Source organism: Mesocricetus auratus, unplaced genomic scaffold (genome assembly GCF_017639785.1).
Source record: "Mesocricetus auratus isolate SY011 unplaced genomic scaffold, BCM_Maur_2.0 Super-Scaffold_100009, whole genome shotgun sequence".
In the NCBI taxonomy this organism is placed as follows: domain Eukaryota; kingdom Metazoa; phylum Chordata; class Mammalia; order Rodentia; family Cricetidae; genus Mesocricetus; species Mesocricetus auratus.
The window spans coordinates 48,078,875-48,099,602 of record NW_024429193.1 but is presented as its reverse complement, the minus strand read 5'-3'; the positions used below and the strand labels follow the sequence as shown (position 1 = coordinate 48,099,602).

Genomic DNA, 20,728 nt, shown 5'->3' with positions numbered 1-20,728 from the left:
TTGGAATAAGGGGCATCACTTGACATTTGTCATCTGCTGTAATCATTCATGTCATAGTTGACAGGATGCTACTAGAGATAATGAAATGAAAATAGCTTATTTTGTTAGAGGAAAGTTTGGTACTGTGATATTATTTTGACAATATTTGGAAATTAAGCTTTTTTTTTTAAATCCAAAGTATACATATGCTAAGCACATTCTTCCATCAGGTCCGTCTCCTTTAATGTGATGCTGTGGTAAAATTTGGATTATCTTTTTTTTCTCTGTGTAACTCTGGCTGTCCTAGAACTCACTCTGTAGACCAGGCTGGTCTTGGACTCAGAGATCCTCCTGCCTTCACCTCCTGAGTGGAGGGACTAAAGGTGTGTGCCAGCATCACCTGGTGTTGGATTATCTTTTTTTAGTATCTTGTCTTAAATTGATAGAGGTCATATTTAAATAAAAATTTCCCTGGATTATATATGTGCATTTGTTTGTCTTTTCAAACCTTTAGCCTTGGATATGTTAGAAATGTTTTAAACTACATTTTTATTTTAAACTACTTTTTTAAAAACTGTTTTTATAGGTCTATTCAAAAGCTTGGAGAATTAAATATTGGAATGGATAGTCTTGGCAATGAGGTGCCAGTACTCAACCAACAATGCACTGGGAACAAAAACAGTGGATCAAATAGTTCTTCTGTGACTGGTTTTAGTACGCCACCCCAAGATTCCAGTCAGAGGCTAATACACGATACTTCAAACATTCACACAAGCACGCCTCGTAACCCTGGATCAACAAATCTCATCCCGTTTCTTGAAGAATCACCTTGTGGAAGCCAGAAGTAAGTGCTTGACTGTAAAACCTGAAATGTTAACTTCCTACTGTAGTAATAGGAACATAAGCTTGAGCTGAGAGCTTACTAGCTCCAAATTTCTCTCCAGCTTCCCTTCTCTTGTCTGTCTGAATTGTGCTGTAGACTCCTTTCCTGTCTCTTTTCCTTTTGCTTCCTTGCCAGCACCAAGAAAGTTCTGTTTTTTTTATAGACCATCTTATTGAGAGAGTCCGTAGTTTCCCCCTTTGTATTTGACTTTTTTCAACAGATAATCTCACAGACTTTTGGGGTACAAGAGGGTATTTTTAGAACATGTTTAAGTGATTATAGAAAGACAATTTTGGCAATTGAAAAAATTATAGCAGCTAAAGAATTTGCATATTTATGTTTTCACCAGTTAGAACATTTTTTATCTTCCTATCACCAATAAACAAGTGTTAATTTATGCAATGAGAATAGTCAAGGGACATTTTCTTGCATTACCATAAAACACTTCTCAGGTAGGATAATTTAGAAATGTTTAACTTCCTTTTGACACTTGTGTACTTATAGAAATTAGCCTTGTAATTAATGTCATATTCTGCTTTTATAGCTGGGCTACAGGATCCCAGGCTATTACCCAAATGCCCATGAGTAGAGACAGGAATTAGATTATAAATTTATGCTTTACTCAGAGGGCCTGAGATCTGAGAAGACAGCAAGTTAACACCCATGCCTGCACACATGCACAAAGCATGGCACATACCTGTGCACACACCATAAATAAATGTAAGAAACAAAACCGTTTCATTAGTGTAAAAAGCACCCAGTGATTTGTTATCTCTTTTCTCTCTGGGACATGACTCCAGAATCCTTCTTGCTTTCATTTACTGGCTTTAAGCAATTATGTGAAACAACTGGCCTAGAGAATCCTGGGACTTTCCTCCTACTTTCCAGGGATGTTCTTTTCCTTTTCCCTGTGTTGGATTCCCTATTTGAAGGATGTCATGTAGTTCTTTGAAAAAGGATATGTGTCAGAAGTAAAGTTTCTCTGACCTTGCATATCTGCTCATGTTTACTGTTCCGGGAGCAGCGTTGGTATAGGATTGAGATGGTAACCATTTCACAGTACTCAAAGCCCCGTGACACAACCTTCCAGTTGCAGTGCTCTTATGAAGAAGTCTGATGTCCTTTTGACTCTTTATCATTTGTGTAAGGCCTGTTGCTTTTTCCACTCAGAAATTTTTAGGTTCTGGAATTTCATTCTGTTGACTCCCCCATGGGCCTTTTTTTGTGGGGTTTCGAGGCAGGGTTTCTCTATGACTTTGGAGGCTGTCCTGGAACTATCTCTTGTAGATCAGGCTGGTCTCGAACTCACAGAGATCTGCCTGCCTCTGCCTCCCCAGTGCTGGGAGTAAAGGTGTGCGCCACCAACGCCCAGCCCCTGTGGGCCTTTTAAAACTAGAAATTTAAGGTTTAGGAGTTAGAAAAAGTCCCTAGTAATTTCCTCATTTCTATTTTCTATTGATTTTTTTTCTGTGTTTTTTGTTTTTTCCTGAGGTGAAATCCTCTTGTCTGTAAATTGTGTCATTATGTTTGTAGTCTTGGGGCTTTGTTCTTTGAAGCATTTCTCTTTGCTCACTTGCTTTAGTTTCTTACTTTCATGAGAAGGGCTTCTTGGAGGACTTGGAAGACACTGATGGTCTGTAATTCCTGAGAGTTCCCTTGAGCTTGTTAGAAAAGAAATGCATGTGTTGGTGATTCATCTCTCTTTTTCCTTACAAAAGAAGGATTAATTAGAAATACTGTTCTAGGAAGGGATAATTGTCAGTTTTGGTTAGTTTTTGTTTGTTTGTTTTGTTTTTTCTCCAAGGCCAAATAATTTTCCTAAAGAGCAATCTCTAGGCTTGTGCTTGGAGTAGAATTAAGCATTGCAGGACTGTGGGACAAGCAGAGGAGAGACTCACTGTACAATGTAGAGACTTGACCTTCTTTCTAGAATGGCATTGCACCTTCTCTCTACAACTCTCCTTGGGATCACCAAACCCAGAGCCCCTAATGTCTCCATACAGTAGCTTTGAACTTAGTTTCTGTTTTAATTTTCAGAGTAAACTTTATTTGAACTTATACCCCACAGCTCATCAGAACATTCTGTCATTAAGCCATCTCTTGGAGATTCTTCAGGGAATCTATCAAGATCAAAAGGGGAAGAGGTAATGTTTTGGAGAAGTTTCTTTCTGTATGTGTATGTGTTGCAAAGTATTTTTGTTTCGTTTTGTTTTTGTTTTTCCTGAGATAGCGTCTTGTGTGTAGTTTTAGCTGACCTGAAAATTGCCAGGCTGACCTCAAACACACAGAAATCTTCTTGTTACATCTGTATCTTTATATGAAGTTTCCTGTTATGCATATTGCTACATTTTAAAAAAATTTAAAGCACATTGTGGCACAAATAAAATCAAATTATGTTACTTCTGCTATAAAGAAACTCTTAATATTAATATTTTAGAAGGGTGTTAATCAACCATCCTTCTCCTATTTCTCTTATCTTCCCTATACTATTCATTTCCTGTACATGGACTAAAGTCCATATGAATAACAGAATTCAGTTAGATAAGAGAAATCTATGTGACATTAGCTTTGCCTTTGCTTCGCTAAGGAAGGCGTATTGTCTGAATGCATGAAAGCGTGGGTAGTAAGAGGGAAAGTCCCTTCACTGGTCACCGTGATTCTTGAGTTCTTAGGAACTCAAGAGCTGAAGTGTACATTGATATTTCCCAAAGACAAGATGAGGTTAAGGCTGTCAACCATGCCATCTAGAGATCCCTGTTCCCAGACCAGTCAGTTCTGCTTAAGGTAGCAGTGCTGTTTCAAAGGACAAGACAGCAGGAACTGTGGACATCTCTGTATAGACCTGCTTCAACTGGGGGAGTGCTGTGGACAGAAACGGACACCTGAAATAAACACAAATCTCAGATATTTTGATTAAAATCATTTTCATAGTTTTAAAAAGCCATTCTACAATTTCAGTTTGAAATGCTAAAATATTAATTGCCAGAAATAATAGTAAACTGTCTGTTTTTAATGTAAGTGGGTTAAATTAATAATAGCCTTTTATATTGGCCCTTTTCTTCCTGAAAGAGTGATTGTGTTGCCCTCCCTGGTCTAGAACTACTTCTCCTCAGTTTCTCAACTAGTAGCTCATAAGTTTCCTATTAGAAGACAAATGATGCTTTGTTGTTTTACCAGAACTGTTTATGTGTGTTTCCCTTTCAACAGATAAAGAGAACTTAATATGGGAATAGATATTCTGTTATAGTTTGTTTTAGTTTTAATGTTTCTGTCCGTGGGTGTTTTGCCTGCATGTGTATCTGTGCACCATGTGTGTGCCAGGTACCTCAAAGGCCAGTAGAGGGCGTCCATTTCCCTGGAACCGCAGTTATTCATGGCTATGAGTCGCCATGTGGTTGATGGGGCTTGAACCCAGGTCCTCTGTAAGAGCAGCCAGTGCTCTTACCTGCTGAGCTAACTGTCTAGGCTCTTTTTTTTTTAATTTAAATATTTATTTGTTAGTTTATGTTTTGAATTCAGTATAATCTTATTTCTGTGACATTTATATGTTATATATGTAAAAATTCTTGTATTCCAGTTAAATGATACAAAACAAAAACAGACTCCTTACAGATTAAGAGGATATATGTATACACACATACATAAAGTGTATACATGTATATGTGTATGTGTGTAATATATATATGACATGTGTATGTATGTATTTCTTTCAAGGCAGCACTTTGTGTGTCTGCATGTATGTAACTACAGTACGTATGTGCCTGGTGTCAGAAGAAGGTATCAGTTCCCCCTGGACTGGAGTTATGCTGCTGAACTTCTGCCATGTGGGTGCTGGGGACTGAACCTGGGTTCTCTGCAAGAGCAACAAGTGCTCTTAACTGCTGAGTATGTTTTGTTTTTGTCTGACTTTGGTTTGGTAACAATTAGCAAAATTAGAAACATTATGATTAATTTGGATTTGTCAACTAAAAGATGTACTGGTAGTTACTATGAAGTGATCAAATTGGAATAATATGGTTGAAGTGAATTTAAAATGGATTCAAGCTTGTTTTTTTTAACCATGTAATGACTTTTACATTCATTCTTTCCATAGGATGACAAATCAAAAAAACAGTTTGTTTGTATTAATACTCTAGAAGACACACAAGCTGTTAGAGCAGTGGCTTTTCACCCAAGTGGTAGTTTATATGCTGTTGGTTCAAATTCAAAAACTTTAAGAGTATGCGCTTATCCTGACAAAATTGACCCAAGGTAAGAACAGCTGGTTTGCATTGTTCTACTTGCCTAAGTTTTCAGTTAGCTATGTTGGTTGTTTTTCATATTTGTCATTATTAATGTTTCAGTTCTTTCTTTCCTTCTGTTGAGCTTCATTTCAGTTGTTTGTTTATTTATGGTTTTTCGAGACAGGGTTTCTCTGTGTAGTCTTGGTTGTCTTGGAACTCACTGTTAGATCAGGCTGGTCTTAAATTCAGAGATCTGATTACCTCTGCTTCCTGAGTGCTGGGATTAAAGGCTCGTGCCACCACCATCTGGCAACAGTACCAATTTTAAAGAACATTTAAAGACTTATTATACTCCTAACAGGATAGAATTAATGGAGTTTTTATAGTATTTTTATTATCTCTATACATGAATAATAATAAATAATAATTTTGACTTTTGCCCTCTGAAAGCATTTAAAGGCTTAGATAAGAGGCATAGAGTAGTTGAGAGCACTTGATGTTCTTTCAGAGAACCAGCGTTCAGTTCCTGGTACTCACATCAGGTGATTCACAAACACTGTTAACTCCAGTGTCACCCTGTTCTTGCCTCCAAGGGCACCTGAATTCACTGAGGCATACATAAAAGCACAAACACACACACATACATATAAATAAAAAATAAAGACTAGGGAAAGGAATCATAGAGCCCCTGTTAGTTCAGAGTGTTAAAATTTTTATTGCTCATTATATGAGTAAATGGAGTGGATGAGTGCTCTTGTGTGTAAGTGCACATATGATGCAGTGTCCATAGAGGCCAAGAAGGTGTCAGATCCTGGAACTGGAGTCAGACAGTTGTGAGCAGTCACATGGGTGCTGGGAACTGAGCCCAGGTCCTCCACAAGCGCAGAAGATACTCATAACCATTGAACTACCTTGCCAGCTCTGTGTTACTAAGTAGAAATACTTGAAAAGGAAAAAGCAAAATTTTAGATCAGGGAGTGGGAAATGGCCGTAGTTGTGGCGACACAGCCAAAGTGTAGAGTTAATGTGATGGCTTTCTTTGTCTCGAGCTTGAGAGCCATGGCTCATCCCAAGCAAACCCTTCTCATCTGTGTCTTCTCTTCCCTGCAGCTATTCGCACACTTTGATTTTCTTGGGGAAAAAAACTTCCTTTTTTTTTTTACAGTTCAAAACTTTATACTTTCTCATAATGACTTATATGTAGTGGTCATGACATTATCTACTCCAAGTAGATTTTAAACTCTGGAGGGGTCTTGCCTTTTTTATTTTTACCCATTTTCACCTTTTCTTAAATTAAAGCACATTGTTTATTACTTGTTAATAAATATTTATTGCACTTTCTTAGTTTGTATTAGCTTTCTTTTGTTTATTTTTTCCTGAAAAAATTTATGAAAAATAAGATAAATGGAGATAAAAAAACACATCCTATTTATTATGTGACCTGAAATGAGAGATTTGTATAATAGTTGTAATTTTACTGTTTTCGGTTAAAATATGGTTTATATTATTTTGTGATTTTAGAAGTCAGATAACCTACTGTCCGTTGGATATGGTGATTTTCTCATTTAACATCACCATTCTGGAAGCTGAGACAGGAGGATTATTGAGTTTAGAGCTATCCTAGGCTTTGTAGGCTGTATCTCAAGAAGCCAAGAAATCCAACCTCTCGCAAGATAACACCTTGCTGCTGGATATTCTTTTCTTCCTTCCCTTATAATGGAGAATTTCGTGTTAACTAATTTTAAAAATCAAGAAATTGAAATATCAGACTATGGACACCCCCATGGAGGGCCTCACCCTCCCTGGGGAAATGAGGGGATATTGGGGGGGTTGGTGGGAGGGCATAGGAGGAGGGGAGGGAAAGGGAGAGGGATCTGGAATTGACATGTGAAGCAGCCTTGTTTCTAGTTTAAATTTAAATTTAAAAATAAAAATTAAAATTAAAAAAAAGAAATTGAAATATCTTTATGTACTTTTTCTTTCAGTGCACATGACGTGCCTAAGCAGCCAGTGGTACGATTTAAAAGAAACAAACATCATAAAGGATCCATTTATTGTGTGGCGTGGAGTCCTTGTGGACAGTTATTAGCTACGGGGTCAAATGACAAGTATGTGAAAGTGCTGCCCTTCAATGCCGAGACTTGTAATGCAACAGGTAGGGCCTGAGTGCAGCAGTGGCTGACATGCCAGTGTTCGCAAACGTTTGCCCCTGCTGTGTCTTTCTGTTGTCCCTAAGGAAGTCTCAGAACGTTGTGTATTATTCCTTTAAATAAAAGTCTTACATGGAGCCAAATAGTATATGAATTTTAGAAAAACACGAAGGTGAAAATAATTTTTATGAACTAGGGATATAGCTGAGTGGTAGACCATTTGCACAGTGTGCATGTGCTCTCATGTACACATGTGAGCGTTCGTGTGTGCGTGCACACACACACACAAAAGAGACAGAAATAGAGGCAGAGAGAACCTTTTAAATAACTACCATAATTGAATTAATGGATACTTTGTAGAGTTAATCTGTCCTTTTTGTTTGAAATAAAAGACAGGAAGGCAATGAACTTTCTGTAGCTCTGCTTTAAGGACAGTGATAACTGAATCAATTTTGATTTCTTAAAGTTTTGTGATAAATAAATGAGTTGATTATATCAATCCCTAAGTAAAAATATAAACCATACTGCTGCATTATTTTTAAAATTAATTTTTTAGGTTACTATACAAGATGATGGTTTTTATTGTGATGTTTTTCTGAGGATGTGTCGTTGTGCTTTGCTCTAACACTACTGAATTATCCTTGGCCCATGCTTAGGCACGTTAGCATCCTCTTCACACAGTAAGTTGAGCAGCATTTTTTTTTCTTAATTCTTACTGCTGTTTCAGGACCAGATCTGGAATTTAGCATGCATGATGGGACAATCCGAGATTTGGCATTTATGGAAGGCCCAGAGAGTGGTGGAGCTATCTTAATAAGTGCTGGGGCAGGAGACTGTAACATTTACACAACAGACTGTCAAAGAGGACAGGGTCTTCATGCTTTGAGTGGACACACTGGTACGTAACAGTCACTCTGTGCACTCTGGCTTTGCTCAACCTGTGCTGTGTACTGTTCTCATTAGTGGCATAAATCTCTTCCAATGCATCTTTTTGAGACAGATTTTTATTTCAAAAACTTTCATTGTGTGTTTTGAATATCAGAGTAATAATAATAGCATTATTAACATCCATTTACTCATCACAGAATTCCTTTACTTTAATCTTCACAGCCATCTTATGATGTATATATGAAGAAAGGGTAAAGCCAGGAAGTGACAGGTCTAAGATAGGATTCTGTATACATTTCATTCAAAGCTAGTAATGTCACTTCACAGAATAACTGCCTGTGTCTTCTCCATGAAAAAGTTGCCATTATTTCAAGTGACAAATTTGTGTGTATACTGATTGTTATATCTTGAAATACAGAAATGACTTATTCTACTAATGGAGTCACCAAAGAAAGATTGAATTTGTTCATAGTGGTTTTGATGTGTGTTTTAATGAATTTTTAAAAATTAATCTATTTGATATTATATAAAATCTCTAGGATATGATGTATTTGGTTAACCAGTCCTGAGAAGAACTTACTTTTGGATGAATTGTGGAAAGGCCTTTCCCACAGTAGTAATTGCATGTATGGTCTTTTACAGGGCATATTTTAGCACTTTATACCTGGAGTGGCTGGATGATTGCATCTGGTTCCCAGGATAAGACTGTTAGATTCTGGGATCTTCGAGTACCAAGCTGTGTTCGTGTGGTTGGCACAACATTCCATGGAACTGGTAGGTTTGCATAGATGTGAATATTACACTAGTGTCTGCTTCCCTACCCCTATCTTCATGTAAAAAGGAAAACTAGGGTTGGCAATGTAGCTTAGCTGATAAAGTGCTGGACTAGTTTATGTGAAGCTCTGAGTTTAATGTTTTGTGCCAAATAAACCAGGCCAGCCTGGGCTACAAGAGACTGAAAAAAAAATAGCAGGGGTGGGCTGAGAGTTGAGGTGGAGACTGACTTGGTATTTTCTTACCTTTAGGTCTCATTCAGCATTACCTCACCACCACAAGACACCTCCTTTAACTGCCCTCATTCCACACTCATCACTGCTTTCTGTCACTGAACTCTTAATGTCTGTTTAAAATGCTTTGCTTGTTAGTGCTCATCTCTAGTAGACACTAAGTGTTCATATCTTTTCATGGACCAGAATAATGAACCACCTATTGTAAAGTGCCAAGTCCAAGAGACAACTGAATTAATACCAACTTTTTAAAGAAATGAACTGAGGTTTCTCTTGACACGATAATCTTATATCTTTAAAGTCAACTCTGTATAGTTCCCCTGTTATTGTTATTTTTACTCTTTACTCTTTTGAGGGGCCCACCACCCAGCTCCCAAGTAAAACACATGGAGGCTTATTACTTCTTATGAATGTCTGGTCTTAGCTTGGCTTATTTCTAGCCAGTTTTTTTTTTTAAGAAACAATCTTATTTTACATATCAATCCCAGTTTCCTCTCCCTCTCATCCTCCCATTGTCCCCCACCAGCCCCCTGTCCCACCCCCCCATCCACTCCCCAGGGACGGTGAGTGAGGCCTTCCATGGGGATCATCAAAGTCTGTCATATCATTTGGGGGAGGGTCTATAGCCAGCTTTTCTTAAATTATCCCACCTACCTTTTGCCTCTGAGCTTTTTCCTTTTCTTCTGTGTATCTTACTTTCACTCTTGCTCCTGGGTGGCTGGGTAACTGACCCCTAGCCAACTCCTCTCCTCTTTTTCTTGCTTCTTGAAATCTGATCCTCCTAAATTTCTCCTATTTATTTTCTCTCTGCCTGCTAACCCCACCTATCCTTTCTCTTGCCTTGCTATTGGCTGTTCATCTCTTCATTAGACCAATCAGGTGTTTTAGACAGGCAAAGTAACACAGCTTTACATAGTTAAGCAAATACAACATAAAAGAATACAACACATCTTTGCATAATTAAAACAAATGTTCCACAGCATAAACAAATGTAACACATATTAAAATAATATTCCTCAACATTCTCCTCTGTGTGTCATCTGCTCTCATTTTCCCTAATTTTTCCATGTATTTTTATATATGTAGTGTATATGTTGTATATGTTCACATATGTGCGGATGCACTCACTGTATTTTCATGTAGAAACCAAAGGTTAGTTGACATCAGGTATCTTCATCTGTTTCTCTCTACCTTATTATTAAATTTTTTGAGGGTCCCTCACTTATTATGGAGCTTGCCATGTCTGCCAGACTGGCTGGCCAGTGAACCTGTCTTTGCCATCAGCACTGAGATTGCAGACCTGCATGCCTGGCCTAGCATTCCTATGGGGCATCATGGATCTGGATTTGGGTCTTTCACTTTTCCCTTTGAGTCATATTCTCAGTCCTCAGCTTCTCTAATGAAAAATGATGATTAATTGCATTTACTTTGTGTGTGTGCATGTGTGTGAGTATGTGCTCATGTGTTATGGTGTTCTCTTGGATCTTAGGACAACTGTAGAGAAGAGTCAGTTCTCTCCTTTCACTATGGGGTTCCAAGAATCAAACGGATCACTAGGTTTGGTAACAAATACTTTTACCTGATGTGCTACGCTGGTTCCATCTTTTCTGATTTTGATAATTTGTTTACTATAAAGTCTCAGTCTGATAATTTTTTCCCTCATACAACTGAGACTCTCAGGCATTCAAATGAGATGTTACTAGTCTGAGGAAGGCTGTTTTATTTGACCTCTGGGACTCATTCATACTTTTTTTAAGACCCACTGAGTAATCTGCCAATATTGTTTATCCTTTCATTTTTAATTCAGCTCTGAGTTCCTCATTATTTGGTTATTCTGCTTTGTCTTCCTTTTATAATCGATTTTAGTTGTTTACACATTTTCACTTAGATTAATCTCATATCATGAAGTCCTCTTGCTTAAAAACTTGCAGATGCTTCAACTTCAAACCCCGTAGCTTAGAATTGAAGGCTCAACTACCTTTCATGTATGCCTTTACTTCTTGAGCCTTTCAGCTTTTACGTTTTCATTTAATGTTTTCTTATGTAATTCTTCCAGACCATAATGTTTATTTTTTCTTGCCAAAGTTTTGAAAAGATTATTTTAGTTTCCATAGGCATGTTTACCTTTGCGTGTACATAGATACCATTGTTTATACTGTTTTTAAAGATAAAATTTATGTCCTTTTTTTCTATCAAGTTTCTGCAGAGTACTTGAACTACTTGGGTATTGAGCACAACTCTTCAATCTTATATTCGTGAATGATCGCCTTTAAGAAGAAAAGTCAAATCTTTTTCCTAACAAGAAAAACAATTCTAAGTAATAAAATTTTCTTAGATACAGTTGAGTTTTGGCAAGTCCACAAACTATCAGTTTACATTTAATTTTTTAAACTATCCTTTTGTGTTTGTTTGGGGTTATGAATGCCTCCATTAAAAATACATAGTAAAGTTATGGTTATAGCCTTCAGGCTCAGAACTTAATTTCTGTTGTTAATAAGTCATGGGTTGCCTTGGGGTATTTCCTATGTTGTTACTTTACAGTATAATTTGTTAGTTTTCTTGTTCCCTCAGGTAGGTATTCCAAGCTGAGTAATGGGGAATTTTTAGGACTTGCCTGGTATTGAACTCACTGGGATAGAAGTGGTTTTTCTATCACTGTTTCACAATGTTATTCTGGGGGGTTTCAACTCAGAAGAAATAGAGGTTCTCATTTCTTTTTTTTTTTTTTTTTTTTTTTTGGTTTTTGAGACAGGGTTTCTCTGTGGCTTTGGAGACTGTCCTGGAACTCGCTCCGTAGACCAGGCTGGCCTTGAACTCACAGAGATCCGCCTGCCTCTGCCTCCCGAGTGCTGGGATTAAAGGCGTGCGCCACCAACGCCCGGCGAGGTTCTCATTTCTTACAGATCTTGTTTTATTCTTGCTTCTAAAAAAGATATTATTAATTTGGCTCTTTCATTATACAATACATTCTGTGTCAAATCAGTATAACAGTATTAATAAGCTACATCAGATCATTGGTGTGTGGTTCAGTGAACATAAACAACTACATGTGTCATAAGTGTATTAATTTTCTGTGTTGCAACTTTCATTTCTCCACTATAGGCAGTGCGGTGGCATCTGTGGCCGTGGATCCCAGTGGCCGTCTCTTAGCCACTGGTCAAGAAGACTCTAGCTGCATGCTGTATGACATAAGAGGAGGCAGAATGGTCCAGAGCTACCACCCGCATTCCAGTGATGTGCGCTCTGTTCGCTTCTCTCCTGGAGCTCACTACTTGTTAACAGGCTCTTACGATATGAAAATAAAGGTGACAGACCTACAAGGTGATGAGATTGGCTGCCCTTGTTTTTAGTCTCCTATTCTATTTGGGGTCTTTGTTTCTAGTCTGATATGATTAACATTTTTGAGGTTTAATTTTATAGTTATTAAGACTGAGTTAAGATTTCTAGTAGTAAATTATTAGGGAAATGGAGTGAAATTTTATTTAATAAAACACATTTTATTCAGTTTATTCACTACAGTGACTTATTCTGTGATATAAGTAATGAATTTATATACTCTTTAACGTCCTTAAAAATAATATTGTACAATTTATATCATTAGTCCTTTAGTGTCTAGTTTTATCTTTAAACATTCATTAACTAAATGTTTGCTTTATAGCAACTAGGAACAGATAGATTAGACAGTTAACTCCCATATTAATGGAGCTTGTTATTTTAGAGGCCAGTGAAAAATAAACTACCAAGTAATATAATTTTTTAGGCACTGGATAGTGCTGTTTAAAAATTAGTTGGTAGAGATAGTGACTGTAGTTAGGGGATGGCTATTTTAGACAGGGTGATGCCATTTGCATGGAGGCCTGAATTATGAGATGGAGAAAGCTGTACCAAGCGTGACAGCAGGATACTGAGACAGGGACAGACTTGGAGTGGTCATGACACTGAAGGAGCCAAGGTGGTGGAACTCAGTGAGCCCAAGGAAAGAAACACAAAAGTCTTAATTCTGAGGCAGAGCTTATCGGCATCAAAGGTCTGTTTTTAAAAGCAGTTTTAGGTTATAGAAAAATTAAGAGAAAGATCTGTTTCCCATGTATGATCTGTCCTTCACACGTGTCTTCCCCATTGTTAGTGTCCCTCCAGAATAGTACACTTGCTGTTGATGAGCTGCCAGCATTAAAAAGTTATGACACGAATCCTTGGAAGATGATTAATTAAGGAATAATACGATCTGATTACAATCTAAAAGTAGTTGAGTCCTTGTGTGTGCTGTGAGTAGGACAGGAGCAGAAATGCAGTCAGAGAGGGCGGTGTCTGGGAAGGGGGTGCGAAGTGGAGGGAGAAGTAACTGAGCCCGAGGTGTTTTGATCCAGTTAGATGTAGGCAGTAAGAGAACAGGAATCAGTGGTGGTCCCCAAGTTCCTGACATAAGCATGAAGACAGTGCACTAATGAGACAGGTACATCAATAGGGCAGAACAAATTTGGGCAAAAAAACAAAAAATTAGGTTAGAAACTTAAATTTAAGATGGCTGCTAAGGAATCAAGTGGAGTATCAAATGATTACTAAAAGGCTGAATGCAGTGACGCACGATTTTAATCCCAACACTCCAGAGGCAGAGGCAGAGGCAGGTGGATCTCTGTGAGTTTTAGACCAGCCTGGTCTACAGAGTGAGTTCCAGGATAGCATAGTGAGACACTGTCTCAGAAAAAAAAATAGTTGGTTACTAATCTGAAGTTTAAGTTTGGGGATAAGGTGATTGTGAACCATAGGCATATAAACACCCTAGATATATGGAATTTCAGAGGAAGTAAGATACAGAGGGTGCTGGGTGGTGGTGGCTCATACCAGTCAGATCTCTGTGAATTTGAGGTCAGCCTGGTCTACAGATCAAGTTCCAGGACAGGTTTCAAAGCTACACAGAGAAACCCTACCTGGAAAAACCAAAAACCAACCAACCAAACAAAAAGACAAAAAGGTACAGGGGACAGAAGAGGTCTGCCAGCTGACTCCAGGGATCCATCAAAGTTGAAATCAGGAAAGGAAGGAAGATGAGCGAAGGTCTTGAGTGAGATGGAGCAGCATTGGAGAAGGGGGGCAGCTGTGACAAATGTGCCAGCGTATGTTACCAGACCCTGACATTTCTCTCTGCCGAGACCTTTTCTACTGTAGCATCCCCAAAGTAGCAGGAAGTCTGTACAGTCTGTGTATCTGCCGACCTTTCCCTTAAAGCCAATGTTTCTTCTTTCTCAATCTAGGGGACCTCACCAAGCAGCTCCCTCTCATGGTGGTGGGGGAGCACAAGGACAAAGTGATTCAGTGCCGATGGCACACCCAGGACCTTTCCTTCCTGTCGTCTTCTGCGGACAGAACTGTGACCCTCTGGACTTACAGTGGCTAGAGTCCACCCCATGAAGGTCTATGCAGCGCAAGCACAGAGACTCGAGACTACTGAATTGTGAGGACTACAGACCTGAAGGACGCTGCAGACAGACTTTAGCACAAGGAAGCCCCTGTTACCATGTCCTATGAACAGAAGGTGTTGGGTGGTGGTTTTCAGTCTTCCATGTGTGTTCATGCTGCTGTGTAGTCTCCTTGCCAAAGTCTGTAGAAGAGCTCTTATGTTGGTGTGCACGCCAAGTCAAGGTACAGGATGTATTCATGGTTTATTATTAAATACGCTTCTCGGGTTTTGCCCAGGAAACAGTTTTATACACACACTGACACGGAATTAATATTTAAGTAACTGTTACATATAATACAGCCAAGTTCTCCCCAGATGAAACATAGGTGTTCAGAAATTACTTTGCTCTTGTCACAATCCCATATTGTATCACGTGTCTTCTAGAGATCAGAATTCGGTAAGTCTTTCAAATTTTTCATGATTGTCTTTACATAGGGATCATTTTTAGAGCTCACGGATGAAGGGAAAACTGCTTCTCGCTCATTCTGCAGCAGCCTTTTCTTTTCCTTAATCCAGGGTGTGGTTGCTAATTTGTCACATTACTTTGTTTTGGACTAAAAAGTAACTATTTTGCTTTGGGAACTTGTTGATTTCAATTTTTTGAATGCACAAGATACCTCCCTTCCAAAAGATACTGTAGAAGCAGAGCAGCCGCAGTTAAGTGGAACAATATCTGATGGTAGGGTATATTTACTGGGTAGCATTTTCCTCTTAAAAATTAAAGACTTTGCCATGACCCTAGCATGGCTTGAAAAACTGTCTGCATGGTAATTTAAAATGGAAAACTGAAACTTTGCACTCCAGAAACTTATTTGGATTTTTCTTGCACAGTTTTGTGTAATGAAGAATAATGATTTTATTTGTACAGTACTATAGATACTAACATTGTATGTATCTTTATTTTCATATTGTCCAGTATTTTACTTTAAGTTATTAAATAGGCTATTTTATTTATTTCAGCTGCAGTTGTATTGACCTGTCTGTTCACTATATGTAGCAAGCATTTTAAATCTATAGTCCACAGTGGGAAGGGTAGTAGAAGTGTAACTGTGCTTTTATTTCAATAAAGACCTCTTGACACCTAAGACTCTGTTGGCTTCTCACAGTCTAAGTCTATAGCACTCCATCCAGAGTGCTGCTCCCAGTTTTCTTGGAGAAGGTAGGTCCAAGGAAAGAAAGTTGCTGGACGAATGGACCCACGCCCCACTCCTTAGTTTCCTAGTCTCCACTGACAGCTCTGTAGCCCCTAGAGCAGACAGCGTTTGTCTGCCCCACCCCCTTCACCCTTCCCCGATTCCCGCTTCAGGTGTTGAGGGCTGAGCCCAAGACTCTGCACATGCTAAGCAGCAGTTTACTACTCCTGAGCTGCATCCCAGCCTTTCTTGTGATTTTACTTAACAAAGCCTGGCACAGCCAGGCCTGGAACACAGCTCCATGGTAAAGCACTTGCAAGGGCACGAGGAAGGCCCTGGGTTCAGTCCTCAGCACTACAAAACATTAAAAAGCCAGGTGAAAGCCAGGCCGTGGTAGCACACACCTTTGATCCCAGCACTTGTGAGGCAGAGGCAGGCTGATCTCTGTTGAGTTCGAGGTCAGCCTGGTCTAAAGAGTGAGTTCCAGGACAGCCAGGGTTGTTAACACAGGGCAACCCTGTCTCAAACAAAGTGTGTACCACCATTGCAGGCTCTATTTTATTTTATTTATGTGTTTGCTGGGAATTGAACTCAGGACCTTTGGAAGAGCAGCCAGTGCTGTTAACCTCTGAGCCATCTCTCCAGCCCCCATTTAGGAATTTTTAATGGTCATTTTTGATAAGTTTAAAACTAGGTGGCCGGGCGGTGGTGGCACACGCCTTTAATCCCAGCACTCTGGAAGCAGAGGCAGGCAGATCTCTGTGAGTTCGAGGCTGGGCTGGACTGACAGCCTCCAAAACAATACAGAGAAACCCTGTCTCATAAAACAAACAAACAAACAAACAAAAACTAGGGCAGGTCAGGCAAAAAACAAGCATGATCTCACTTTATGTTTGGCAAAAGTTAAACTAAGAATGTATTGATGCTGTTCTCATTTCCAAAATCAAACTTTGTTTCCTCTTTCTTGGACAACAAATGGTTTTGATCAAACCAAGTAAAAGTGACTTTGTTTTCCAGGAAGCAGAACATCCAAGGAATACACTGCTTACCTGCGGTGCTAAACAGAGTGGCGTGTGGTACACAGGGAGTGCAGGTGAAGTCCTCTGTCCAGTTGGATTGGAGGATACCCGTTGGCTGTTCCCACTTGTCTGAGGTTTGCACCAGGTCACTGAGTGGAATTTGGCATTTAAAGGCAGCCTCTCTTGCTCACTGATGGGCAAGGCATTCTGCCCTGGTGTGCTCTGACAGCCCAGGAGAAGTATTGCTTAGCAAGAATGCATTACAGACCAAGGTGTCACTGTGGGGTCACAGCAGGTTCTTCTACTGGAGGTCTGAGTGGGGCACCTGCATGGCTGCAGCCCGCCCTGTGTCCTGTGTGGAGTCCTGTGTTCTGTGTGGAGCACCTGCATGGCTGCAGCCCGCCCTGTGTCCTGTGTGGAGTCCTGTGTTCTGTGTGGAGCACCTGCATGGCTGCAGCCGCCCTGTGTTCTGTGTGGAGTCCTGTGTTCTGTGTGGAGCACCTGCATGGCTGCAGCCCGTGTTGTGTTCTGTGTGGAGCACCTGCATGGCTGCAGCCCGCCCTGTGTTCTGTGTGGAGCACCTGCATAGCTGCAGCCCGCCCTGTGTTCTGTGTAGAGCACCTGCATAGCTGCAGCCGTCCTGTGTCCTGTGTGGAGCACCTGCATAGCTGCAGCCCGTGTTGTGTCCTGTGTGGAGCACCTGCATAGCTGCAGCCCGTGTTGTGTTCTGTGTGGAACACCTGCATGGCTGCAGCCCGTGTTGTGTTCTGTGTGGAGCACCTGCATAGCTGCAGCCCGCCCTGTGTCCTGTGTGGAGCACCTGCATAGCTGCAGCCCGCCCTGTGTCCTGTGTGGAACACCTGCATAGCTGCAGCCGCCCTGTGTCCTGTGTGGGGCACCTGCATAGCTGCAGCCGCCCTGTGTCCTGTGTGGAGCACCTGCATGGCTGCAGCCCGCCCTGTGTTCTGTGTGGGGCACCTGCATGGCTGCAGCCCGCCCTGTGTTCTGTGTGGGGCACCTGCATGGCTGCAGCCCGCCCTGTGTCCTGTGTGGGGCACCTGCATGGCTGCAGCCCGCCCTGTGTTCTGTGTGGGGCACCTGCATGGCTGCAGCCCGTGTTGTGTTCTATGTGGAGCACCTGCATAGATGAGCTCTCAGCATTTTAGGAGCAGATTTTTTACAGTTCCTATTAGCTGTTTTCCCTATAGGCAAAATTACTCATTTATCATAAAAGGCATTATAATAATTACAGATGACCTTCCCTGGGCAGCAGCTCCAGGAACCCCACGTACACAGCTACCCAGTCATTCTAAGGCAGTGAATTCTTTCCTCTCTATTTTCCCTCCTTCTCGCTCCCTCCTACTTCCTCCTTTCTCTTAAAAATTGTATTTATAGGATACTATGGGATTTCAGCTCCTTTGTATGGTTTCTTCCAGCTTTTTGAAATGGTACATTATATACCCTAGTATATAATAAAATATCAAAAATTCATCAGCATATCTTTTAAGTTTCATGGTAGCAAATATGCATGGTGTTATGTTCCTGTGTAGCAAATTGGAGATCCTGAGACCCTGTCTCAAAAAATTCATATTCAAATAAATAAATACAGATTTAGGGATATAGCTCAGTGGGAGAGGCCTTCTTGAGATGTGTGAGTCTCTAGGTTTGAGTCTCAACACTTCCCACCACACCTCCCCCAAGTTTATAAAATGTATCCTGCCAATCCTAGCACTCGGGAGGCAGAGGTGGGTGGATCTCTGTGAGTTTGAGGCCAGCCTGGTCTACAGAGTGAGTTCCAGGACAGCCAGGGCTACACTGAGAAACCCCGTCTCAAAAAACCAGAAAATAAAATGAAGTATGTATCCCACTTAAATCATTTTGTCAGGAGAAAGCTTTCAAGACCCTCCCAGGTGAGGTATGAAATTCATTTCTCTAACATTTTTATTATATTTATTTACATACACATAGGTGTGTGTATGTGTCTCTCTGTATGTGCTGTGGCGCATACAGGAAGGCCAGGACAGCTTCTAGGATTTAGTCTTCTCCTTGTACCATATTGGTCTCAAGGATCAAACTCAGATCATCAGGACTGGTGGCAAACACTATCTGCTCAGCCACTCACTGGCCTGGATTGCATTTCTTCTATTGCACTGCCTTTATTAAAGACCAGAAATTATTAGTAGTAACTATTTAGATGCCTCTGACCATTCCTTGTGACTATTCCCGTGGGGTTGAATAGATTCGGAACTGCATACACAAAAGGAAATGCCAAGGCCGAAGTGCCTGCTCTTCCAGCTGCTCTCAGGATGTGAGAAAGGAGTTAGAGTTGTGCTGGACTCTCCAGGTCTAATTCAGAGGTCCCCCTTTTCTTTGTTTTTCTTTTTTTAATAAAAAATATTTAGCTCTCCTCAAAAATTATAAGCACAAAAGATACAGTAATCAGTTAAAGGAAGTCTATAAAATTCACAAACCTTTAAGAATATATAATTATCGGGGCTGGAGAGATGGCTTAGAGGTTAAGAGCACCGACTGCTCTTACAGAGATCCTGAATTCAATTCCCAGCAACCACATGGTGGCTCACAACCATCCATAATGAGATCTGGTGCCCTCTTCTGGCGGGCAGGCATGGAGGCAGGGTGTTGCATTCATAATAAATAAATATTAATATATAAAAGAATATATAATTATCAGCAGGTGGTGGTGTTCCACCACGTCTTTAATTCCAGCTCTCAGAAGGCAGAAGGAGGAGGATCTTTGTGAGTTCCGGGATAGCCAGGGCTGTGCAGAGAAACCCTGTCTCTAAAAACAAAGCAAACAATAGATAGATAGACAGACAGACATATATACATACTTATTACTTATTTGTTTAATTTATCTGGACACGGCAGTTGGGAGGATGAGGCAAGAGAATAGCCAGGAGTTCAAGGCCAGCCTGGGTTACATAGTAAATCTCAGGCCTTTCTAGGTTGTGATAGAGACCCTGTCCAAAACACACACAGAGGATTACTAAAATGCTAGAGCTTTCAAAAGCAACCAAATAAACAAAAACCTTGATTATAAAGTAAGGGATTTGAATAGTCATCAAATTCATGAAAAGATTTCTCTCCAGGAGGCTGCTTGATTCCTATATGCCTTGCCACTTAGGAGTCAGTGCAAGAGTTTGAAGTCAGCTTGGGCAACAAAACAAGACACTATCTCCCACTACTACCGTCAAAAAAAAAAAAAAAAGAAAGAAAAGGATTCAAACACAGTTGAGGATGCAGGGTAGGGCGCACTTGTGATTATAAAATGCTTTATAGCGAGGTTGGCAGCTCCCAGGTGTGTTGGCATCTGCCTGCAATCCCAGCACTGGGAGGCTGTGGACTTTGGTAGTTAGAGGCCTGTTGGGGGCTACGTAGTAAGACCCTGTTACAAAATACAGATTTAAATAAAAATAAAATCACCACTCAGCTATCCTACTGTTAAATAAACACTACTGGGGGTGGAGAGATGGCTCAGTGGTTAAGAACACTAGTTGCTCTTGCAGAGGACAGGGTTTGATTCCCAGCACCCATATGGTGGTTCACAACTCATAAACTCAGATCCAGGGGGTCCAATAGGCACACATGTGATGCACATACATGTGTGCAGGCAAAACATTCATTCATATGAAGCAGATCTTTAAAAAAAATTATGTGTTACTGGAGTTTTTGGCTCCAAGTCCTGACATGCTGGGCTCAACCACCTGATGTTTCAGTCAAAGATGACAGGGTAGAACAGAGATTTATCAAATATGTTTGGGTGAATAATGTGGTGGCTAATATTGTCAACTTGACAAATAGTCGTTGGACATGCCTCTAGGTTAATAGAGGTAGGAAGACCCACCTTAACTGTAGGCAGCCCTATTTCAGTTTTGGACTGAATAAAAACAGAAATCGAGTTGAACACTAGTATTCCTTGATCACTTGCTCTCTGCTTTCCGATTGAAGATATAAGGTGACTGACTAG

At 40.3% G+C, this 20,728-nt stretch overlaps 1 protein-coding gene across 9 annotated transcripts in view; it reads left to right on the top strand.

The window, feature by feature from the left end:
* Wdr47 (WD repeat domain 47) overlaps positions 1-15,673 on the top strand; it is a 47,525-nt gene extending 31,852 nt beyond the window's left edge. For 6 of the 9 annotated variants that reach the window (XM_040752036.1, XM_040752035.1, XM_040752040.1 and 3 more), the window contains 8 exons: positions 566-823; positions 2,931-3,006; positions 4,956-5,113; positions 7,071-7,240; positions 7,957-8,133; positions 8,766-8,897; positions 12,233-12,451; positions 14,383-15,673. In XM_040752036.1, coding sequence (XP_040607970.1) covers positions 566-823; positions 2,931-3,006; positions 4,956-5,113; positions 7,071-7,240; positions 7,957-8,133; positions 8,766-8,897; positions 12,233-12,451; positions 14,383-14,525 — 1,333 coding nt within the window. In that variant the 3' untranslated portion in view covers positions 14,526-15,673. The remainder of the gene's footprint in view (positions 1-565; positions 824-2,930; positions 3,007-4,955; positions 5,114-7,070; positions 7,241-7,956; positions 8,134-8,765; positions 8,898-12,232; positions 12,452-14,382) is intronic. The other 3 variants (XM_040752038.1, XM_040752042.1, XM_040752041.1) reach the window with 1 other exon arrangement.
* Positions 15,674-20,728: the final 5,055 nt, after the last annotated feature.